The sequence below is a fragment of the Triticum urartu genome, chromosome 4 (assembly GCF_003073215.2).
Source record: "Triticum urartu cultivar G1812 chromosome 4, Tu2.1, whole genome shotgun sequence".
In the NCBI taxonomy this organism is placed as follows: Eukaryota; Viridiplantae; Streptophyta; class Magnoliopsida; order Poales; family Poaceae; genus Triticum; species Triticum urartu.
Genome location: NC_053025.1, coordinates 607,820,175 through 607,840,518, shown reverse-complemented (window position 1 = coordinate 607,840,518; position 20,344 = coordinate 607,820,175). Strand labels below are relative to the sequence as shown.

The 20,344-nt window shown below is 42.9% G+C and overlaps 1 protein-coding gene across 3 annotated transcripts; it reads left to right on the top strand.

Moving 5' to 3' along the window:
- Positions 1–13,193: 13,193 nt before the first annotated feature.
- Positions 13,194–20,310, top strand: LOC125553159 (CTD small phosphatase-like protein 2). 3 transcript variants are annotated; one of them, XM_048716942.1, is made up of 7 exons: positions 13,194–13,478; positions 14,604–14,843; positions 15,352–15,473; positions 15,807–15,900; positions 16,800–17,126; positions 18,786–19,123; positions 19,759–20,310. In XM_048716942.1, the coding sequence occupies exons 2-7, from the start codon at positions 14,690–14,692 to the stop codon at positions 19,975–19,977; spliced, it is 1,254 nt and encodes a 417-aa protein (XP_048572899.1). In that variant the 5' UTR covers positions 13,194–13,478; positions 14,604–14,689; the 3' UTR covers positions 19,978–20,310. The 3 variants fall into 3 exon arrangements, with proteins under 3 accessions (XP_048572899.1, XP_048572898.1, XP_048572900.1); XM_048716941.1 differs by having other exon boundaries at positions 13,196–13,478; positions 14,521–14,843; XM_048716943.1 differs by lacking the exon at positions 13,194–13,478 and adding an exon at positions 14,503–14,520.
- The last annotated feature ends 34 nt before the right edge of the window (positions 20,311–20,344 follow it).

Genomic DNA, 20,344 nt, shown 5'->3' with positions numbered 1-20,344 from the left:
GCTGATGACTACTCGATAGTTTAGTGTGCCATGCTTTACGGCTTAGAATCGGGACTTCAACGACGTTTTGAACGCCATGGAGCATATGAGATGTTCCAGGAGTTGAAGTTAATATTTCAAGCAAATGCCCGAATTGAGAGATATGAAGTCTCCAATAAGTTCTATAGCTGCAAGATGGAGGAGAACAGTTCTGTCAGTGAGCATATACTCAAAATGTCTGGGTATAATAATCACTTGATTCAATTGGGAGTTAATCTTCCGGATGATTGCGTCATTGACAGAATTCTCCAATCACTGCCACCAAGCTACAAGAGCTTCGTGATGAACTATAATATGCAAGGGATGAACAAGACTATTCCCGAGCTCTTCGCAATGCTGAAAGCTGCGGAGGTAGAAATCAAGAAGGAGCATCAAGTGTTGATGGTTAACAACACCACTAGTTTCAAGAAAAAAGGGCAAAGGGAAGAAGAAGGGGAACTTCAAGAAGAACGGCAAGCAAGTTGCTGCTCAGGAGAAGAAACCCAAGTCTGGACCTAAGCCTGAAACTAAGTGCTTCTACTGCAAGCAGACTGGTCACTGGAAGCGGAACTGCCCCAAGTATTTGGCGGATAAGAAGGATGGCAAGGTGAACAAAGGTATATGTGATATACATGTTATTGATGTGTACCTTACTAGAGCTCGTAGTAGCACCTGGGTATTTGATACTGGTTCTGTTGCTAATATTTGCAACTCGAAACAGGGACTACGGAATAAGCGGGCACTGGCAAAGGACGAGGTGACGATGCGCGTGGGAAACGGTTCCAAAGTCGATGTGATCGCGGTCGGCACGCTACCTCTACATCTACCTTCGGGATTAATATTAGACCTAAATAATTGTTATTTGGTGCCAGCGTTGAGCATGAACATTATATCTGGATCTTGTTTAATGCGAGACGGTTATTCATTTAAATCAGAGAATAATGGTTGTTCTATTTATATGAGTAATATATTTTATGGTCATGCACCCTTGAAGAGTGGTCTATTTTTATTGAATCTCGATAGTAGTAATACACATATTCATAATGTTGAAGCCAAAAGATGCAGAGTTGATAATGGAAGTGCAACTTATTTGTGGCACTGTCGTTCAGGTCATATCGGTGTAAAGCGCATGAAGAAACTCCATACTGATGGACTTTTGGAACCACTTGATTATGAATCACTTGGTACTTGCGAACCGTGCCTCATGGGCAAGATGACTAAAACACCATTCTCCGGTACTATGGAGAGAGAAACAGATTTGTTGGAAATCATACATACCGATGTATGTGGTCCGATGAATATTGAAGCTCGTGGCGGATATCGTTATTTTCTCACCTTCACAGATGATTTAAGAAGATATGGATATATCTACTTAATGAAACATAAGTCTGAAACATTTGAAAAGTTCAAAGAATTTCAGAGTGAAGTTGAAAATCATCATAACAAGAAAATAAAGTTTCTATGATCTGATCGTGGAGGAGAATATTTGAGTTACGAGTTTGGTGTACATTTGAAAAACTGTGGAATAGTTTCGCAACTCACGCCACCCGGAACACCACAATGTAATGGTGTGTCCGAGCGTCGTAATCATACTTTACTAGATATGGTGCGATCTATGATGTCTCTTACTGATTTACCGCTATCGTTTTGGGGTTATGCTCTAGAGACGGCTGCATTCACGTTAAATAGGGCACCATCAAAATCCGTTGAGACGACGCCTTATGAACTGTGGTTTGGCAAGAAACCAAAGTTGTCGTTTCTTAAAGTTTGGGGCTGCGATGCTTATGTGAAAAAGCTTCAACCTGATAAGCTCGAACCCAAATCGGAGAAATGTGTCTTCATAGGATACCCAAAGGAAACTGTTGGGTACACCTTCTATCACAGATCTGAAGGCAAGACATTCGTTGCTAAGAATGGATCCTTTCTAGAGAAGGAGTTTCTCTCGAAAGAAGTGAGTGGGAGGAAAGTAGAGCTTGACGAGGTAACTGTACCTGCTCCCTTACTGGAAAGTAGTTTATCACAGAAAACTGTTTCAATGACACCTACACCAGTTAGTGAGGAAGCCAATGATAATGATCATGAAACTTCAGATCAAGATACTACTGAACCTCGTAGATCAAGCAGAGTAAGATCCGCACCAGAGTGGTACGGTAATCCTGTTCTGGAAGTCATGCTACTAGATCATGATGAACCTACGAACTATGAAGAAGCGATGGTGAGCCCAGATTCCGCAAAGTGGCTTGAAGCCATGAAATCTGAGATGTGATCCATGTATGAGAAAAGTATGGACTTTGGTTGACTTGCCCGATGATCGGCAAGCAATTGAGAATAAATGGATCTTTAAGAAGAAGACAGACGCTGATGGTAATGTTACTGTCTACAAAGCTCGACTTGTCGCAAAAGGTTTTTGGCAAGTTCAAGGGATTGACTACGATGAGACCTTCTCACCCGTAGCGATGCTTAAGTCCGTCCGAATCATGTTAGCGATTGCCGCATTTTATGATTATGAAATTTGGCAGATGGATGTCAAAACTGCATTCCTGAATGGATTTCTGGAAGAAGAGTTGTATATGATGCAACCGGAAGGTTTTGTCGATCCAAAGGGAGCTAACAAAGTGTGCAAGCTCCAGCGATCCATTTATGGACTGGTGCAAGCCTCTCGGAGTTGGAATAAACGTTTTGATAGTGTGATCAAAGCATTTGGTTTTATACAGACTTTCGGAGAAGCCTGTATTTACAAGAAAGTGAGTGGGAGCTCTGTAGCATTTCTGATATTATATGTGGATGACATATTGCTGATTGGAAATGATATAGAATTTCTGGATAGCATAAAGGGATACTTGAATAAAAGTTTTTCAATGAAAGACCTCGGTGATGCTGCTTACATATTAGGCATTAAGATCTATAGAGATAGATCAAGACGCTTAATTGGACTTTCACAAAGCACATACCTTGACAAAATTTTGAAGAAGTTCAAAATGGATCAAGCAAAGAAAGGGTTCTTGCCTGTGTTACAAGGTGTGAAGTTGAGTAAGACTCAATGCCCGACCACTGCAGAAGATAGAGAGAATATGAAAGATGTTCCCTATGCATCAGCCATAGGATCTATCATGTATGCAATGCTGTGTACCAGACCTGATGTGTGCCTTGCTATAAGTTTAGCAGGGAGGTACCAAAGTAATCCAGGAGTGGATCACTGGACAGCGGTCAAGAACATCCTGAAATACCTGAAAAGGACTAAGGATATGTTTCTCGTATATGGAGGTGACAAAGAGCTCACCGTAAAAGGTTACATTGATGCAAGATTTGACACTGATCCGGACGATTCTAAATCGCAAACCGGATACGTGTTTACATTAAACGGTGGAGCTGTCAGTTGGTGCAGTTCTAAACAAAGCGTCGTAGCGGGATCTACATGTGAAGCGGAGTACATAGCTGCTTCGGAAGCAGCAAACGAAGGAGTCTGGATGAAGGAGTTCATATCCGATCTAGGTGTCATACCTAATGCATCGGGTCCAATGAAAATCTTTTGTGATAATACTGGTGCAATTGCCTTGGCAAAGGAATCCAGATTTCACAAAAGGACCAAACACATCAAGAGACGCTTCAACTCCATCCGGGATCTAGTCCAGGTGGGAGACATAGAGATTTGCAAGATACATACGGACCTGAATGTTGCAGACCCGTTGACTAAGCCTCTTCCACGAGCAAAACATAATCAGCACCAAGGCTCCATGGGTGTTAGAATCATTACAGTATAATCTAGATTATTGACTCTAGTGCAAGTGGGAGACTGAAGGAAATATGACCTGGAGGCAATAATAAAGTTATTATTTATTTCCTTATAATCATGATAAATGTTTATTATTAATGCTAGAATTGTATTAACCGGAAACATAATACATGTGTGAATACATAGACAAACAAAGTGTCACTAGTATGCCTCTACTTGACTAGCTCGTTAATCAAAGATGGTTATGTTTCCTGACCATGAACAATGAGTTGTTAATTGATTAACGAGGTCACATCATTAGTTGAATGATCTGATTGACATGACCCATTCCATTAGCTTAGCACCCGATCGTTTAGTATGTTACTATTGCTTTCTTCATGACTTATACATGTTCCTATGACTATGAGATTATGCAACTCCCGTTTGCCGGAGGAACACTTTGGGTGCTACCAAACGTCACAACGTAACTGGGTAATTATAAAGGAGCATTACAGGTGTCTCCAAAGGTAGATGTTGGGTTGGCGTATTTCGAGATTAGGATTTGTCACTCCGATTGTCGGAGAGGTATCTCTGGGCCCTCTCGGTAATACACATCACATAAGCCTTGCAAGCATTACAACTAATATGTTAGTTGTGAGATGATGTATTACGGAACGAGTAAAGAGACTTGCCGGTAACGAGATTGAACTAGGTATTGGATACCGACGATCGAATCTCGGGCAAGTAACATACCGATGACAAAGGGAACAACGTATGTTGTTATGCGGTCTGACCGACAAAGATCTTCGTAGAATATGTAGGAGCCAATATGGGCATCCAGGTCCCGCTATTGGTTATTGACTGGAGACATGTCTCGGTCATGTCTACATTGTTCTCGAACCCGTAGGGTCCGCACGCTTAAGGTTACGATGACAGTTATATTATGAGTTTATGCATTTTGATGTACCGTAGGTTGTTCGGAGTCCCGGATGTGATCACGGACATGACGAGGAGTCTCGAAATGGTCGAGACGTAAAGATTGATATATTGGAAGCCTATGTTTGGATACCAGAAGTGTTCCGGGTGAAATCGGGATTTTACCGGAGTACCGGGAGGTTACCGGAACCCCCCGGGAGACATATGGGCCTTAATGGGCCTTAGTGGAAAGGTGAAAGGGCTGCCCATAAGGGCTACGTGCCTCCCCCCCTTCCCATAGTCCTATTAGGACTAGGAGAGGTGGCCGGCCACCCCTCTCTCTCGTTCCCCCTTGGGAATCCTAGTTGGAATAGGATTGGGGGGGGGAGTCCTACTCCCGGAAGGAGTAGGACTCCTCCTGCGCCCTCCTCCTAGGCCGGCGCCCCCCTCCCCCTTGGCTCCTTTATATACTGAGGCAGAGGCACCCCAGAAACACACAAGTTGATCCACGTGATCTATTCCTTAGCCGTGTGCGGTGCCCCCTGCCACCATATTCCTCGATAATACTGTAGCGGAGTTTAGGCGAAGCCCTGCTGTTGTAGTTCATCAAGATCGTCACCACGCCTTCGTGCTGACGGAACTCTTCCCCGACACTTTGCTGGATCGGAGTCCGGGGATCATCATCGAGCTGAACGTGTGCTCGAACTCGGAGGTGCCGTAGTTTCGGTGCTTGATCGGTTGGATCATGAAGACGTACGACTACTTCCTCTACGTCGTGTCAGCGCTTCCGCAGTCGGTCTGCGTTGGGTACATAGACAACACTCTCCCCTCTCGTTGCTATGCATCACCATGATCTTGCGTGTGCGTAGGAATTTTTTTGAAATTACTACGTTCCCCAACACTGGCGCCGGGAACTCTTTCGGGTTCCCTTGTCCTTCTTCTTGGTCTTCTCCGACACCTTGTATGGAGCCGGAGTCAGCATCTCCGTCAGGAGAGCATCCGCGGTGTCTTCGGGCAGAGGGGCCGGACAGTCGATCTTCTTCGATGCCCCCACCCAGTCCTGTCAAAGGCATGGGAGCTCAGACCCCGCACGTGGTTAAGCTATGGGAAGTAAAAATCCTACACGATGTACAACACTTACCGGATTCGTAGGGCGCTTCGCGCTTAGCCCGCGGTCCTCGGTAAGAGAGGGAGGGACCTCGGCACCCTTGAACAGCACCCTCCAGACGTCCTTGTGTGTCGTGTCGAAGAGCTCGCTCAGAGTCTGGTGCTGGGCCAGGTCGAACTCCCACAAGTTGAAATCATGTTGTTGACACGGGAGGATCCGGCGGAAGAGCATGACCTGGACTATGTTGACAAGCTTGAGCTTCTTGCTTGCCATATTCCGGATACATTTCTGGAGTTCGTCCAGCTCCACCGATGAACCCCAGGATAGGCCCTTCTCTTTCCAGGAGGTGAGCCGCGTGGGGATTTCGGATCGAAACTCGGGGGTCGCCACCCAGTTGGTGTCGCGCGACTCGGTGATGTAGAACCACGCTGATTGCCACCCCTTTATGGTCTCCACGAAGGAGCCTTCAAGCCATATAACATTGGGCATATTGCCCACCATGGCTCCGACGCATTCTGCTTGTTGGCCTCCCACCACCTTCAGCTTGATATTGAAGGTCTTCAGCCACAGGCCGAAGTGGGGCCGGATGCGGAGGAAAGCCTCACACACGATGATGAACGCCGAAATGTTGAGGATGAAGTTCGGGGCTAGATCATGAAAGTCCAGCCCGTAGTAGAACATAAGACCACGGACGAATGGATGGAGGGGAAACCCCAGTCCGCGAAGGAAGTGGTGGAGGAAAACTACCCTCTCGTGAGGTTCCGGGGTAGGAACAATCTGCCCCGCAGCGGGCAGCCGATGCGCGATATTCGCGGCTAAGTATCCGGCTCCGCGCAGCTTCTTGATGTGTCCCTCCGTAACGGAGGAAGCCATCCATTTGCCTCCCGCTCCGGACATGTTTGGAGAAGGTTGAGGGGAAGGATGTGGACTTGGGCGTTGGAGCTCGAGTGCGCAAGAATGGATGAGCAAGGAGGAAGAAGGCGTGGGTAGAGAAAGGTTAAACCTTATCCCCTTATAAGGGCGTCCGAAACTATGCGCCTCCACTAGCCTGGTAAAACTCGCTTATCCCCCAAGCGCCGTAATTGATAGCGCGGTTGGGTTACCCACGCTCGTATTGATGAGAATCCCATAATAAGGGGGACACGATCTCTGCTTTGACAAGACGTGTCAAGAAACTGCCTCGCGTTATGTGCGGGGCTAGTTAAAAGAAACGGTTCGAATAATCACCGGGCCATGACATGATGTCATGTTGCCGAAACATGTCAGCAGATTAGATTTGTGGAAATATTATTCTCTCTACGGTGGTATGTGGAACTTATTTTGCAGGGTCGGACACTATCCTTGTATTCAAATTCTTCCGTGGTGTATTCGGAGGAGGAACCCGCCTTGCAATGCCGAAGACAACACTGCGCGCCAGACTCATCGTCATTGAAGCCTGGTTCAGGGGCTACTATGGGAGTCCTGGATTAGGGGGTCTCCGGACAGTCGGACTATATCCTTTGGCCGAACTGTTGGACTATGAAGATACAAGATTGAAGACTTCGTCTCGTGTCTGGATGGGACTCTACTTGGCGTGGAAGGCAAGCTAGGCAATACAGATATGTATATCTCCTCCTTTGTAACCGACCTTGTGTAACCCTAGCCCCCTCCGGTGTCTATATAAACCGGAGGGTTTTAGTCCGTAGGATGACATACAATCACAATCATACCATAGACTAGCTTCTAGGGTTTAGCCTCTCCAATCTCGTGGTAGATCAACTCTTGTAATACTCATATCATCAAGAATAAATCAAGCAGGACGTAGGGTTTTACCTCCATCAAGAGGGCCCGAACCTGGGTAAAACATCGTGTCCCATGCCTCCTGTTACCATCCGCCTTAGACGCATAGTTCGGGACCCCCTACCCGAGATCCGCCGATTTTGACACCGACACCCATGATGAAAAACCTCCAAGGGAATTAAGAAGAAGGGTGACAAAACTTAGATCCTTGATTTATGCCTAGCTAAGGGCGTAAAACTAGCGCTTGTTGGGAGGCAACCCAATGAATAAAATTTATTTCTGGTTTTTGCTTCCTATTTTTGAGTGTTAGCACAATTATGCTACTGTTATGATTGTGTTTTTATGTTTTAATTAGTGTTTGTGCCAAGTAAAGCCTTTAGGATCTTCTTGGGTGCTGGTTGTTTGATCTTGCTGAAAAACAGAAACCTTTGCGCTCGCGAAAATAATTTTCATTTTTTACCAGAGAGCGATAAAATACCCATTCCACTTGCAGTAGATCAATATACAATTTTCTCAGGTCGTCCTAAATTTTCAGAATTTTTGGAGTTACATAAGTATTCGAAATAGTCAGATTGCTACATACTGTTCTTTTTTGATAGATTCTGTTTTCTTTGCGTTGTGTGCTTATTTTGATGACTCTATGGTTTTCTTTGATGAGTTTTTGCCATAGAAAAGTTGGAATATAGTACATATAATGCAATAACAAAATATGAATTGGTTTGATACAACACTTATAGTAGTGATTTACTTTCTTATACTAACGAATCTCACGAAGGTTTTGTTGAGTTTTGTGTGATTAAAGTTTTCAAGTCTTGGGTTATCTTACGATGGATGAAGGAATAAGGAGTAGAAGAGCCCAAGCTTGGGGATGCCCCGGCATCCCAAGCTATTATCCAAAAATGAGCAACCAACTAAGCTTGGGGATGCCCCCGAGTGGCACCCCCTCTTTATTCTAACGACCATCGGTATTTTACTCGAAGCTATGTTTTTATTCGTCACATACTATGTGTTTTGCTTGGAGTGTCTTGTATGATATGAATCTTTTCTTGTTTTATTTTGTGTTTTAAGTCTTGATCCCTTACTGGACACACCTATTTGAGAGAGCCAAAATTATGTCATGACTTGTTAGAATTGCTCTCTTTGCTTCACTTAAATCTTTTATGAGCTATGGACTTGCTCTAGTGCTCCACTTATATCTTTTTGAGCACGGTGTGCTTAGTATTTTTGAAGAAATGCTCTCTACTTCACTTAGATTTATTTGAGAGTTAGTAATTTTTTTAAGAAATTCTCTTTTGCTTCACTTAAATTATTTTGAGAGAAAGAAATATTATGCTCATGATCGTCACTTATATTTGTTTGAGCTTATGAAAAGCAACATATGAAAATTAGTACCAAAGTGATAGATATCCAAGAAGGATATAATAAAAAAAATTCATGAAGATCATTGGACAAAATAAACTTGATTCTTAGTAATAGTTTTGAGATATGATGATGTGATATGTGAGTCATCTTGATGAGTAATTATGCTTTAGTAAGAATATTGGTGTTAAGGTTTGTGATTCCCTATGCAAGCACGGAAGTCAATAGTCATGCAATGAAATTATATCCTACTTATGGTGCATTATTCGGTGTTAATTATGCTTAATGCTTGCGTATGAGATCATCTGTTTCTTGGTTGGTCACTTCTTAATCTTTTGCTAGCCTTCATTTTGCACTAAGTATGATCTCTACTTGTGCATCCAAAAACCTTTAAACTAGTTTTGCCACATGAGCCCACTACATCAACCTATATGCGGTATTCTTTTGCTGTTTTAAGCAAATTTGCATGTGTCATCTCTAATTTTCAAAATAAACTTCTCTTTTGTGTGTTCGTTTCGCTCGCGGAGCGGTGAGGGATGGCTAATATTTTCCATGCTACATATGTTATTCTTAAGATGTGTGTTTATTCACTTGTCATTGCACGAGAGTAAGGCAAAGGTGTTAGGGATGCCCAGTCACGAAATGAAAAATGAATTTAGTTTATGTTGTCAAATAATAAATTCTTTGGAAAGTGTTGGTATGGAGGGCAACCATGGATACGGCTAGCCATGGAAAATGAAAGTATGGTTGAAAAAAGGAATAAACTTTATTTTCTGTTTGGGAACCGCCTATGATATATCTAAGCATGGAAAGTATTGAGAACTCTAAGTCGTTTTCGTTGGTGGGATGGATACACCTCCCAAAATGTTTTTATCTCTAAGTTTTTCGCTTTGAGCTCTGGCACCTCTACAAATCCCTACTTCCCTTTGTGAAGGGCCTTTCTTTTACTTTATGCAATTTTTATTTTTGAATTTGAGTCTCCATCTTCTCTTATAAAAGCACCAACTAGGAGGCAATATGATCGTACTCGAGTATTGGGTGTAGCTAATATGCGAGTGTGTTTCATGAATGGATCAATGATTGAGCATGATGGGCTAGGGATAACTTATTTTAGCGTTGCTATTTTGAAAGACATGGTTGCTTGTTGATATGCTTGATTATTTAAATTATCATGTCAAAACTAGACTATTGCTTTGAACAATATAAAAGTCCAAATCCAAATGTCCATGCTGTAAAGAAAAGAATATGATATGACATGTTAGGCAGCATTCCATGTCAAAAATTCTATTTTTATCACTTACCTACTCAAGGACGAGTAGGAGTTAAGCTTGGGGATGCTGATACGTCTCTAACGTATCTATAATTTTTGATTATTTCATGTTGTTATATTATCAATCTTGGATGTTTTATGATCATTTTATAGTCATTTTATATCATTGTTTTGGTACTAACCTATTGACATAGTGCCAAGTGCCAGTTGTTATTTTTTCCATATTTTTTACATCGCAAAAAATCAATACCAAACGGAGTCCAAACGCAACAAAATTTTACGAAGATTTTTTTGAATCAGAAGGAACATAATGGGCCCTGGCTGCGCCTAGGGGTTGCTCTGAGGAGAGCACAACCCACCAGGGCGCACCAGGAGGCCCAGGCGTGCCCTGGTGGGTTGTGCCCACCTCGGGTGCCCCCCGGACCGCCTTTTTGCTCTATAAATACCCCAATATTCCAGAAACCCTAGGGGAGTCGACGAAATATTGATCCAGCCGCCGCAGGGTCCAGAACCACCAGATCCAATCTAGACACCATCTCGGATGGGGTTCACCACCTTCATTGGTGCCTCTCCGATGATGTGTGAGTAGTTCTTTGTAGACCTTCGGATCCGTAGTTAGTAGCTAGATGGCTTCCTCCCTCTCTTGATTCTCAATACAATGGTCTCTTGGAGATCCATATGTTGTAACTCTTTTGCGGTGTGTTTGTTGGGATCCGATGAACTTTGAGTTTATGATCAGATCTATCTTTTTATATCCACTAGTCAATGTGTACGTGCAATGCATGTTTATTTTGGAAGTATATTAAATGCATGCGAATATTAAGTAGGATATTATCTGCGTATTATAATGTGATTAACGCTATTTCGAATGAAATTAACCGCACATTAATTTGGAAGTATATTAAGTGCATGCGGATATTAAGTATGATATTATTTATTTGTGTGTTATTATGTGATTATCATTATATTTGGCATGAAATTAACTGCACGCTAAACGTGTTGAGCGCTCGGCATTGAAGCAGTCTAGGTCGTTGGATTGACATAATTTGATGGCCGAGATTAATTGGATCTGTCCCTTTGGGCCTTTTTATATTGGTATAGATGAAAGTATTTGAGTTTCTTTGGTCTCTTTTATGCATGATTGCTTATAGTCTCGTATTTCTTTTCCGGTATTTAGGTTTTGTTTGACCAACTTGATTTATTTATCTTGCAACGAGAAGAGGTGCTTTGTAGTGTGTTCGATCTTACGGTACTTGATCTTACGGTACTTGATCCCAGTGACAGAAGGGGAATCAACACGTATGTATCGTTGCTACTAAGGATAAAACGATGCGGTCTATCTCTACATAGATAGATGTTGTCTACATCATGACACCATTCGTATTGCATTACTTCGTTTCTTCATGAACTTAATACACTAGATGCATGCTGGATAGCGGTCGATGTGTGGAGTAATAGTAATAGATACAGGCAGGAGTCGGTCTACTAATTTTGTACGTGATGTCTATGTAATGATCATTGTCTAGATATCGTCATGAGTATTCAAAGTTCTATCAATTGCCCAACAGTAATTTGTTCACCCACTGTTTGCTATTTTTCTCGAGAAAATCCACCAGTGAAACCTACGGCCCCCGGGTCTCTTTCTCATATATTTGCCTTTGCGATCTATTTTTCCTTTGCATTTATTTTCAGATCTATTAAACCAAAAACCCAAAAATACCTTGCCGTAATTTATTCTTATTTATTTTATTTGGCGTTCGATCTATCAATCTACTACAAATTTACCCCACGTCTGTTTGCCTACCTTGAGGCGCTGTACCCCGGAAGGGATTGACAACCCCTTTAACACGTTGGGTTGGGAGAAGTTGTTATTTATGTGCAGGTGCTATTTACGTTGTATTGCTTGGTTCTCCTACTGGTTCGATAACCTTGGTTTCATATCTGAGGGAAATACCTACTGCCGCTGTGCTACATCATCCCTTCCTCTTTGGGGAAATACCGACATAGCTTCAAGCGACATCAGGTCCAATTAACCCGAGACGCCCAAAAAAGCCACCAGAACAGCGGCCCAGGGCGGGACGCGATCGTTGATAGCGAGTGATTTATAACGATTCGCAGCAAATCTAACAGGCAAAAATGCTCAAAATCGATGATTCGATGAATATAAATGCTAATGGACGTATCACTGTGCAACTGAACCGGACGAGGCAATCGAGGCGACCCCGCGCCGTCGCCCGGCGAGGCCCTGTCCGAACCTAGTGCAGTCGCCATGGGATCCGTAACTCCGACTTTACTCACGACCCAGGTCGGCCGTCCATAGGAAGAGCCGCCACGCGAGGGGAAGGGTGGGAGGCGAACGATGGCTTCACCACGTACTGGAGGCTGCAATGGGCTCATTCGGTCCAATTAACCCGAGACGCCCAAAAAAGCCACCAGAGCAGCGGCCCAGGACGGGATGCGATCGTTGATAGCGAGTGATTTGTAACGATTCACAGCAAATCCGACGGCCAAAAATGCTCAAAATCAATGATCCAACGGATATAAATGCTAATGGTTTGAGAGGGCTAGAAAAGTGCTCAGTTATAATGTATCTGAATTACGTGTATGATATTTTATGTTCTACTCCCTTCGTCTCAGTTTACTAGGCTTGCACGTGTATCTAGATCGTCAATTTAACTTATATAAAATAAATTGTTTAACATAAAAAAATTATATCATTAGGAAAAAGAATATCTAAAGTTTCTAATGATATATTTTTTATAATGTATGCATGTTAGTAAGTTGGTCAAATTAACGACTAAACTGAGATGGAGGGAGTACAGCGTAACATGCATGAGTATTTTATAAACAATTCGAAGTTCCGTAGTTTCACCACGCACTGTTGGTTTGAATTTGAATTTTCCATAGAAAAGCACTCCGTTTTCCAGAAACGCACCCCGGTTTTGGAAGTAATTACCTAGGACTGCCACCGCGTGCCCCCCAAACCCCCGGCCGCCCGCAGCCGCAGGGTTCTCCTCCTCATCACTCCCCCGAAGCGTTGCGCTGCGGCTAGCCTCTCTCTCTCTCTCCCCCTCTCCCCCGTGCGCGACAAGCGGCTAGGGTTTCGCCCTCCCACCCCCGCTCCGCCGTCGCCGTCCTTGCCTCCCGCCTCCCGCATACCATCCCCGCCGCCGTTCCTCGCCCCTCCGCCGACCGCGTCCTCTGCCGCCGGCCACTTCCACCGAGCTCCCGCGCCAGCAGATCGACGCCGCCGGGCCCGTCCGCCCCGACTTGCCGCCGCCCAGCTCGTCCCCGGCCTCCAGCTCGCCTCTGCCCAGGTTAGACCTCCCTCTCCAACTCGCCGCCGACTAACTTCCGTATAATATTCAGCTCGGAGCAAGTGACCCGTAGATTGGTCCCCCACAGATAGGAGGCCCTCGGCGGGCGCCTGGCTGGGATTTGCCCCGTTCGATTCCGAGTAGTGCGGTAGCGGTTCTGCCGAAGCAATGCTCTGACTCTCTAGCTGCTAATTGCCCTTCCTGACAAACAAAGCGTGTGCAATTTGTGACGACCAATGATTTATAATTGTATTTAGGGTATGCGGTTTCAAATTCGAATTGTTGGATGATTAGGGATGTTCGAATTTACTCCAAATAGAAGAATGGCAGGAAGGGGTGGGGCTAACCCCTATTTTGGTAAAGGAAGGAGTGCCTGGAGCGTTGGAATATTTTAAATTGATAAGCACCTGTGTTTCCTGGAATGTAGACTCCAGGAATTTTGCGTCTCTTAGACTAAACTTCTTGTTTCCGTAAGATTAGCGCATTGGCACACAGACTTGCTGAATTTGAATACTGTCATTGTAATCAACTTTATGTAGCAAAAACGTGTGCAGTTTGTGACAGCCAATGATTTCTGGTTATAATTAGGGCATGCGGTTTCAAAATCGAATTGCTGGATGATTAGGGATGTTCGAATTTACTCCAAATAGAAGAATGACAGAAAGGAGTGGGGCTAACCCCTATTTTGGTAAAGGAAGGAGTGCCTGGAGCGTTGGAATATTTTAAATTGATAAGCACCTGTGTTTCCTGGAATGCAGACTCCAGGAATTTTGCGTCTCTGAGACTAAACTTCTTGTTTCTGTAAGATTAGCGCATTGGCACACAGACTTGCTGAATTTGAATACTGTCATTGTAATCAACTTTATGTTGCAAATTTAACAGTCTCTGTTATGTTACCCTGCAACACCCTCATTGCTGTCATGTTACCCTGCAAAGTCCTCTCATTTTAGTCCCGACGTCTCTTCATAGTGATTTGACCTACAGAGATTTGAGCTGGGCTTTACCCTTCTGGTAGCTGATTCTCTTCATCAATTTTCATCAGGTCTGTACTCTGAGAGTTACTTTCATTTGCGTTGAAAGCTCTGCGGGTCACTTTGACGGGGTTTGTGCAATTACCCTGAACAGACTTGGCAGAAGTGTGCTTGTGAGGTATTGTGTTTCTCTTCTCGTATACGAGCCAACTGTGGGCAAGAAGTCTTCTTGATTGAGGGATGCCGACAAGAAAAAAAGGACCTGCAAGAAATGCAACTGTTGAGCATGTTAATACGAAAACTAGTAGACAACCTGGAAGATCCACTCAGTCGGCAGCTCCTGATAAGAAAGTCAACGATCTAATTACTTCTTCCTCCAAAAAGCAGAAACCTGGTAAAGTTCCCCCACCTTGCACCCCCCCCCCCCTCTTACTGTTCTGTGTTATGGTGCAACTTCATCTCCAGTACAGTATCCTACATGACATTAGTTGATAGAAAATTGGACAGAGGGGCAAAGATAAAATATAATTTATGGTCACTATCCAACTTGTCATATACTGCCATTTGTCAGTTCTCTTGTTGTCCCAACTATTTTTTTTATGTATAAGTATCTTTGACACACCACCTTATGCACAGTAATTCATTTTAGTGAAGCAAGATTTATCTCTTCCTTTCTTGAGCATGAAAAAAGATAATATACCCCTTAGCAAGCTAACTTCTTTGTTGAACCTGATGACTTCACTTGACTTCTGGCAAAGGTTTTTTCTGGGACTATTCCTTCAATTGGCTGGAGTTGGTTTGGGAGAATGTAATATTATGAACTTTTAGGAAGTTGGCTACCTGTTATCTACTAGAGCTGTCTTAGTTTTGTACTAACATTGCTCTAATTGTTGACTCCGCAGCCGAAGACCCTCTGAAGAAGAACCAAGTTCTCAGCGGCGGAAGAAAATTAACATCTCTATGTGATTCTGATACTGAAAATGGAGTTGCTGATGTGCCAAGTAGTAGTATGCTTGATCACAAGGTACGGCTCATTCTGGTTTAAGTGAGTTATATATACGTGGCTTTGTCTACCGTTGTTATCGTGCAGTGCAGTACAGCAAAGATGATGAAATGAGCTGAAAACTGAATACTGTCTCTTTTAAGCATTCTTTTTCTGCACAGCAACATTTTGGGATGTGAACACAAAATATGTAGGTCCTTGATAAGCTATACCTGAGATATGTGTATGCCGTAGGTCTATTTTTCTCATCTGCAAGATTACAACTATGAACCTCATTGTGCAGCAATCAATTAATTCTGTCTCTGTTCTTTACTTTACATTCCTATACATCTATTTGGTCTTCCTTTTCGCCAGCTGTCTCATGGAAGTGATGATGAACCATGTGAGAACATATTTTCTCAACCATTCCACCATCATAATGAAGATGGCAGTGATGGCTTGAGCAAAGGTACACACAGTTAGAACATTGAGATTCCCTCTAAACGATGCTGTTTGAATATTTTGCAATCTTATGATGTATCAGTGTGCTACATTAATGCATAAGCCGTTAGTATCTACTCCCTCTGTTCCTAAATATAAGTCTTTTTAGAGATTTCTATATGAACTACGTACGGATGTATATAGACGTATTTTAGAGTGTAGATTCACTCATTTTGCTCTGTATGTAGTCCATATTGGAATCTCTAAAAAGACTTATATTTGGGAGTGGAGGGAGTAGTAACTTGGCTGGTATGGCTTCTTATTTTCCTCGATGTCTTGCGTATCTATAAGGTATATATGCCCATAGCACCACATCCTTTTCCTGATTTATAAATGTAAAGGTCAAGATGTACTTAGATCTGTCCCATAGTCAATGTAACCTCACCTTTGTAAAATATTTGATTTATATTAATATTATTGAGCTCTTTTTTGAAGCAGATATGTGATTTCTGACAATCCTTTATGAGTCATAACAAGTGAAAGTTTCGAAGTCACTGCATTTGCTTTGCCTTTCCCTGACTAATCTAGACTGCATGGCGCAATGCAATTTTTCTCTCTTACTTGTTTTATTGTATGGCTGAAGTGGTATTTTAAGATGGTAGAAAAAAATTAAAGTACTCCCTCCGATCCATATTAATTGTCGCAGGATTGTACTAAATCTGTGACAATTAATATGGAGAGGAGGGAGTATGTAAATTAGTTATTTTTTATTTGCATCCTGTACTGTGAAAAATGTGATTATGCCAACACAACACCGTGTAGTTCATGTACATTAGCAATTTTCAGATCTGTGTTATGAATTTTCACATCCATGCATATAATCAATAATAAGTACTCCTTTGTAAGTGGTTGACACTCTTATTGCAGTTCCTGTGCAATCAACATGTGGTAATACGAAGCGCGCAGACGATGAGTACAGTGAATTGGGTAGTCTTTCTCCCGAAGTGTCTGCTATATATCTTGCAATGCAGCACTCTAAGCTGGAGTGTATTGATGAACAAAGTCAAGATTCTATCTCAACAGATGGTGGGTGCGCTGATCCTGATGAGACTGAGGAGCTTGATGAGTTTGACCCTTATACCTTCATAAAGGATTTGCCTGAGTTATCCATGGTTGTACCCAAGTTTCGACCCGTTCTTCTTCCAAAGCAAACTCGGAGCTGCCCTCGAACCACCCTTGTCCTTGATCTGGATGGTAAGATGATTGGATTTTTTTTGAAACTATGTCATTTTTTATAGCAAATTCGGAAACTATATGACCTAATGTGTTATTTGCAAAACTATGACCCCGTCGGCCTCTTTTAGGCCGAAGATCAACTTTTTGGTCAGCACTAGGCCGAAGTAGACTCTTCGGTCTCCTAATGGCCGAAGACAGGCATAGCTGGGCGGAAGTGTTGTTTTCGGCTTTGCTCTGGCTGAAGACCACTCTTCGGTCATCTTTTGGCCGAAGAGCGCCTGGCCGGCAATCGATGCATGCGTAGCGTACATATGATGCTAGACTGATGCATCGAAGGGCTGATCGGTATTGCATGTGGTTCATGCGTGGCTAATGCATGCATCAGGACCGAGATAGCAATGCATGCATCAGGACTTGGTGCATACGTACTAGCACACACGCATGCCGCCAACGTGCGCACATGTATTGGCGGAGAAGTAATGGCTGAAATACCAGTACAATATACGTACCTGATATAGTCCAGCCGGCAAGCACGCGTATGTATACAAATATGTGCACACAACCAGCCAGCCGGCGAGCTGCCCACGTACTAAACACATGCATCGGCATAGAATCTCGGTGCAGCTAACGTGTGTGCACACGTTCAGGTCGTCTGTGCCGTACGCCGGAGTGCGCAGCAGTGTGCTTATGAGCTCTTCGGCCAAAAGATGACCGAAGAGTGGTCTTCGGCCCGAGCAAGCCGAAAACAGCTCTTCGGCCCAGCTGCGCTCATCTTCGGCCATTAGGAGACCGAAAAGCCTATTTCGGCCTAGTGCTGACCGAAAAGTTGGTCTTCGGCCTAAAAAAGGCCAACGGGGTCATAGTTTTACAAATAACACTTTAGGTCATATAGTTTCCGAATTTGCTATAAAAAAGATCATAGTTTCAAAAAAAAATCGAATATTTTTATCTCTGATATATGCTCTTGAGTATTGACGAAATATCTTGGTGGAATAACTATTTTAAAGATGTTTCTTCTGTGAATAATGAAGTAAATGTTACCACTTCTCTACATTACCCCCTCTTTTCCTGTTATGAGCCATTCAAGTCGTTAAAGCAATGATTAATATGATCAATATCTTTAGTACTCCCTCCGCCTCAAAATTCTTGTCTTAGATTCGTCTAGATACGGATGTATCTAATACTAAAACGTTACTTGATACATCCGTATTTAGACAAATTTAAGAAAAGAATTTTGAGACGGAGGGAGTACAAGAGAGAACATCAATTACATGCAGAATTATCCAGTTAAGGCAAGGGTGCCAAATGAAACAATTGTGGTAAATTTGTCAGAGGTAGTAGAACGAATAGTAATGGCAGATGAAAAAAAGTGAACATGATTTCACATGTTTGTTAGTCTTATGGGTACTGCAACATGATCATCATTATTTATGTACTATGTTCATTATTTATTTGTTTATGTACTATTCACATAACTATGAACTTGTTACTTAATGTTAGCCAAGTGGGATTTTGTGGCTGCGCACCAATCTCTGGTCTTTTTAGTTACGTCTTTCTACTTGTTCTATCAAATGGAATTATATTTGGTGTTAGTTCTTATTTGTAACCATGGTGTTTTACGTTCATTATGTATTCAGTGTTAACCTAACCTGAAGCTATTTCCATAATGTCATGCAGAGACACTGGTGCATTCTACTCTTGAGCCGTGTGAAGATTCTGATTTCACTTTCCCAGTTCATTTTAATCTCAGAGATCACACAATCTATGTACGGTGCCGTCCATATCTGAAAGATTTCCTGGAGAGAGTAGCCAGCATGTTTGAGATAATCATCTTCACAGCTAGTCAAAGTATCTATGCAGAACAACTACTTAATGTTCTTGATCCCAAAAGAAGGTTGTTCCGTCATCGAGTTTATCGTGAGTCTTGTGTCTATGTGGAGGGCAACTATTTAAAGGATCTATCTGTTCTTGGGCGTGACTTGTCTCGTGTTGTCATAGTTGACAATTCTCCGCAGGTATTTGTTAAACCATACACGTTAGTTATTCATGGATTAGTTCTTTCTCCTGTTCGAATTTTTCTGGAATGCTATTGGAGCCAATCTAGTCTTAATGATTTTATTAGCACTGGTCTTCATTACAGCTATTTTTTTTACTATAAACAGTAGGGTAAAAACCCCACTGCTACAGCTCAATTTTATCCTGGTTTATGGTCATGATGTTTGGGTCTGACTCTTCTTGGTTGTTCCGAAATAGCAACATGAATGATCTATCCGTAAAACCTATCTTACTGGCTAGTGCCTTAACTAGTTTCCTTCAGTTTTGAACCTTTCACCTTACTATTACTTGTGAAGCATTTTCAGTTGGAATATAACCTTCCACTTTACTTTTTCACTGGGATTGATTGCCCCAGGAAGAAACTTGATCATCCCTTTGCTGAGCAGCGTTCCTGTTGTGGCTCCTCAGTAGTAAGCAGCAGTATCATGGGTGTAGTTAATTCCTCCTTGCTGTGCAATGAGATTCTCATAAGTTACTATTTCTTCATTCTGTTTTTCTGTAGCAACGAGTTTCCCCTTTATTCTCTGCTAGTACTACAAACACACATGTAAGCAGATGAAGCAAGAGGTCTTTTATGATATATTCTTGCTTTCAGGCCTTTGGGTTCCAACTAGACAACGGCATACCGATCGAGAGCTGGTTCGATGACCCAAACGACAAGGAGCTGCTAGCACTGCTGCCATTCTTGGAAAGTCTGGTTGGGGTGGAAGATGTCCGGCCATTCATCGCAACTAAGTTCAACCTCCGCCAGAAGGTGGCCAGCGCGACTTCCCTCGCGATGCACTTCTTTCCTAATGCGGAGCGTGCCAACTGAAGCGCTCCGACAGAAAACAAAAACAGGCAATCAAGTGCTCGTAAGGATATCTGAAATTCAGAATCCTTTGTTGTCGTGGTACAATCATGTGTCATTTAATTTCGAACCGCCAGACAGACGGATGTATAATTTGGGCTGTTGTATGTTTCTAAACACCGGTAATCTTTAGGGAACCTTGTACAAGCAGTAGCCAGGACCCAGAAGGGTTGTCAGTCAGTGACCATGTTGCGCGATGGATGCGCAGAACTGCCCAGCATTGTAATGGGTCAGCAGACATTTGTCGGAACTTGTTGTGCTCACTAAAGTTGTGTTGCAGCATGTAGTTTCCAAGTAGAGTACACAAGTCAGTGAGGATTATAGCTGCCAA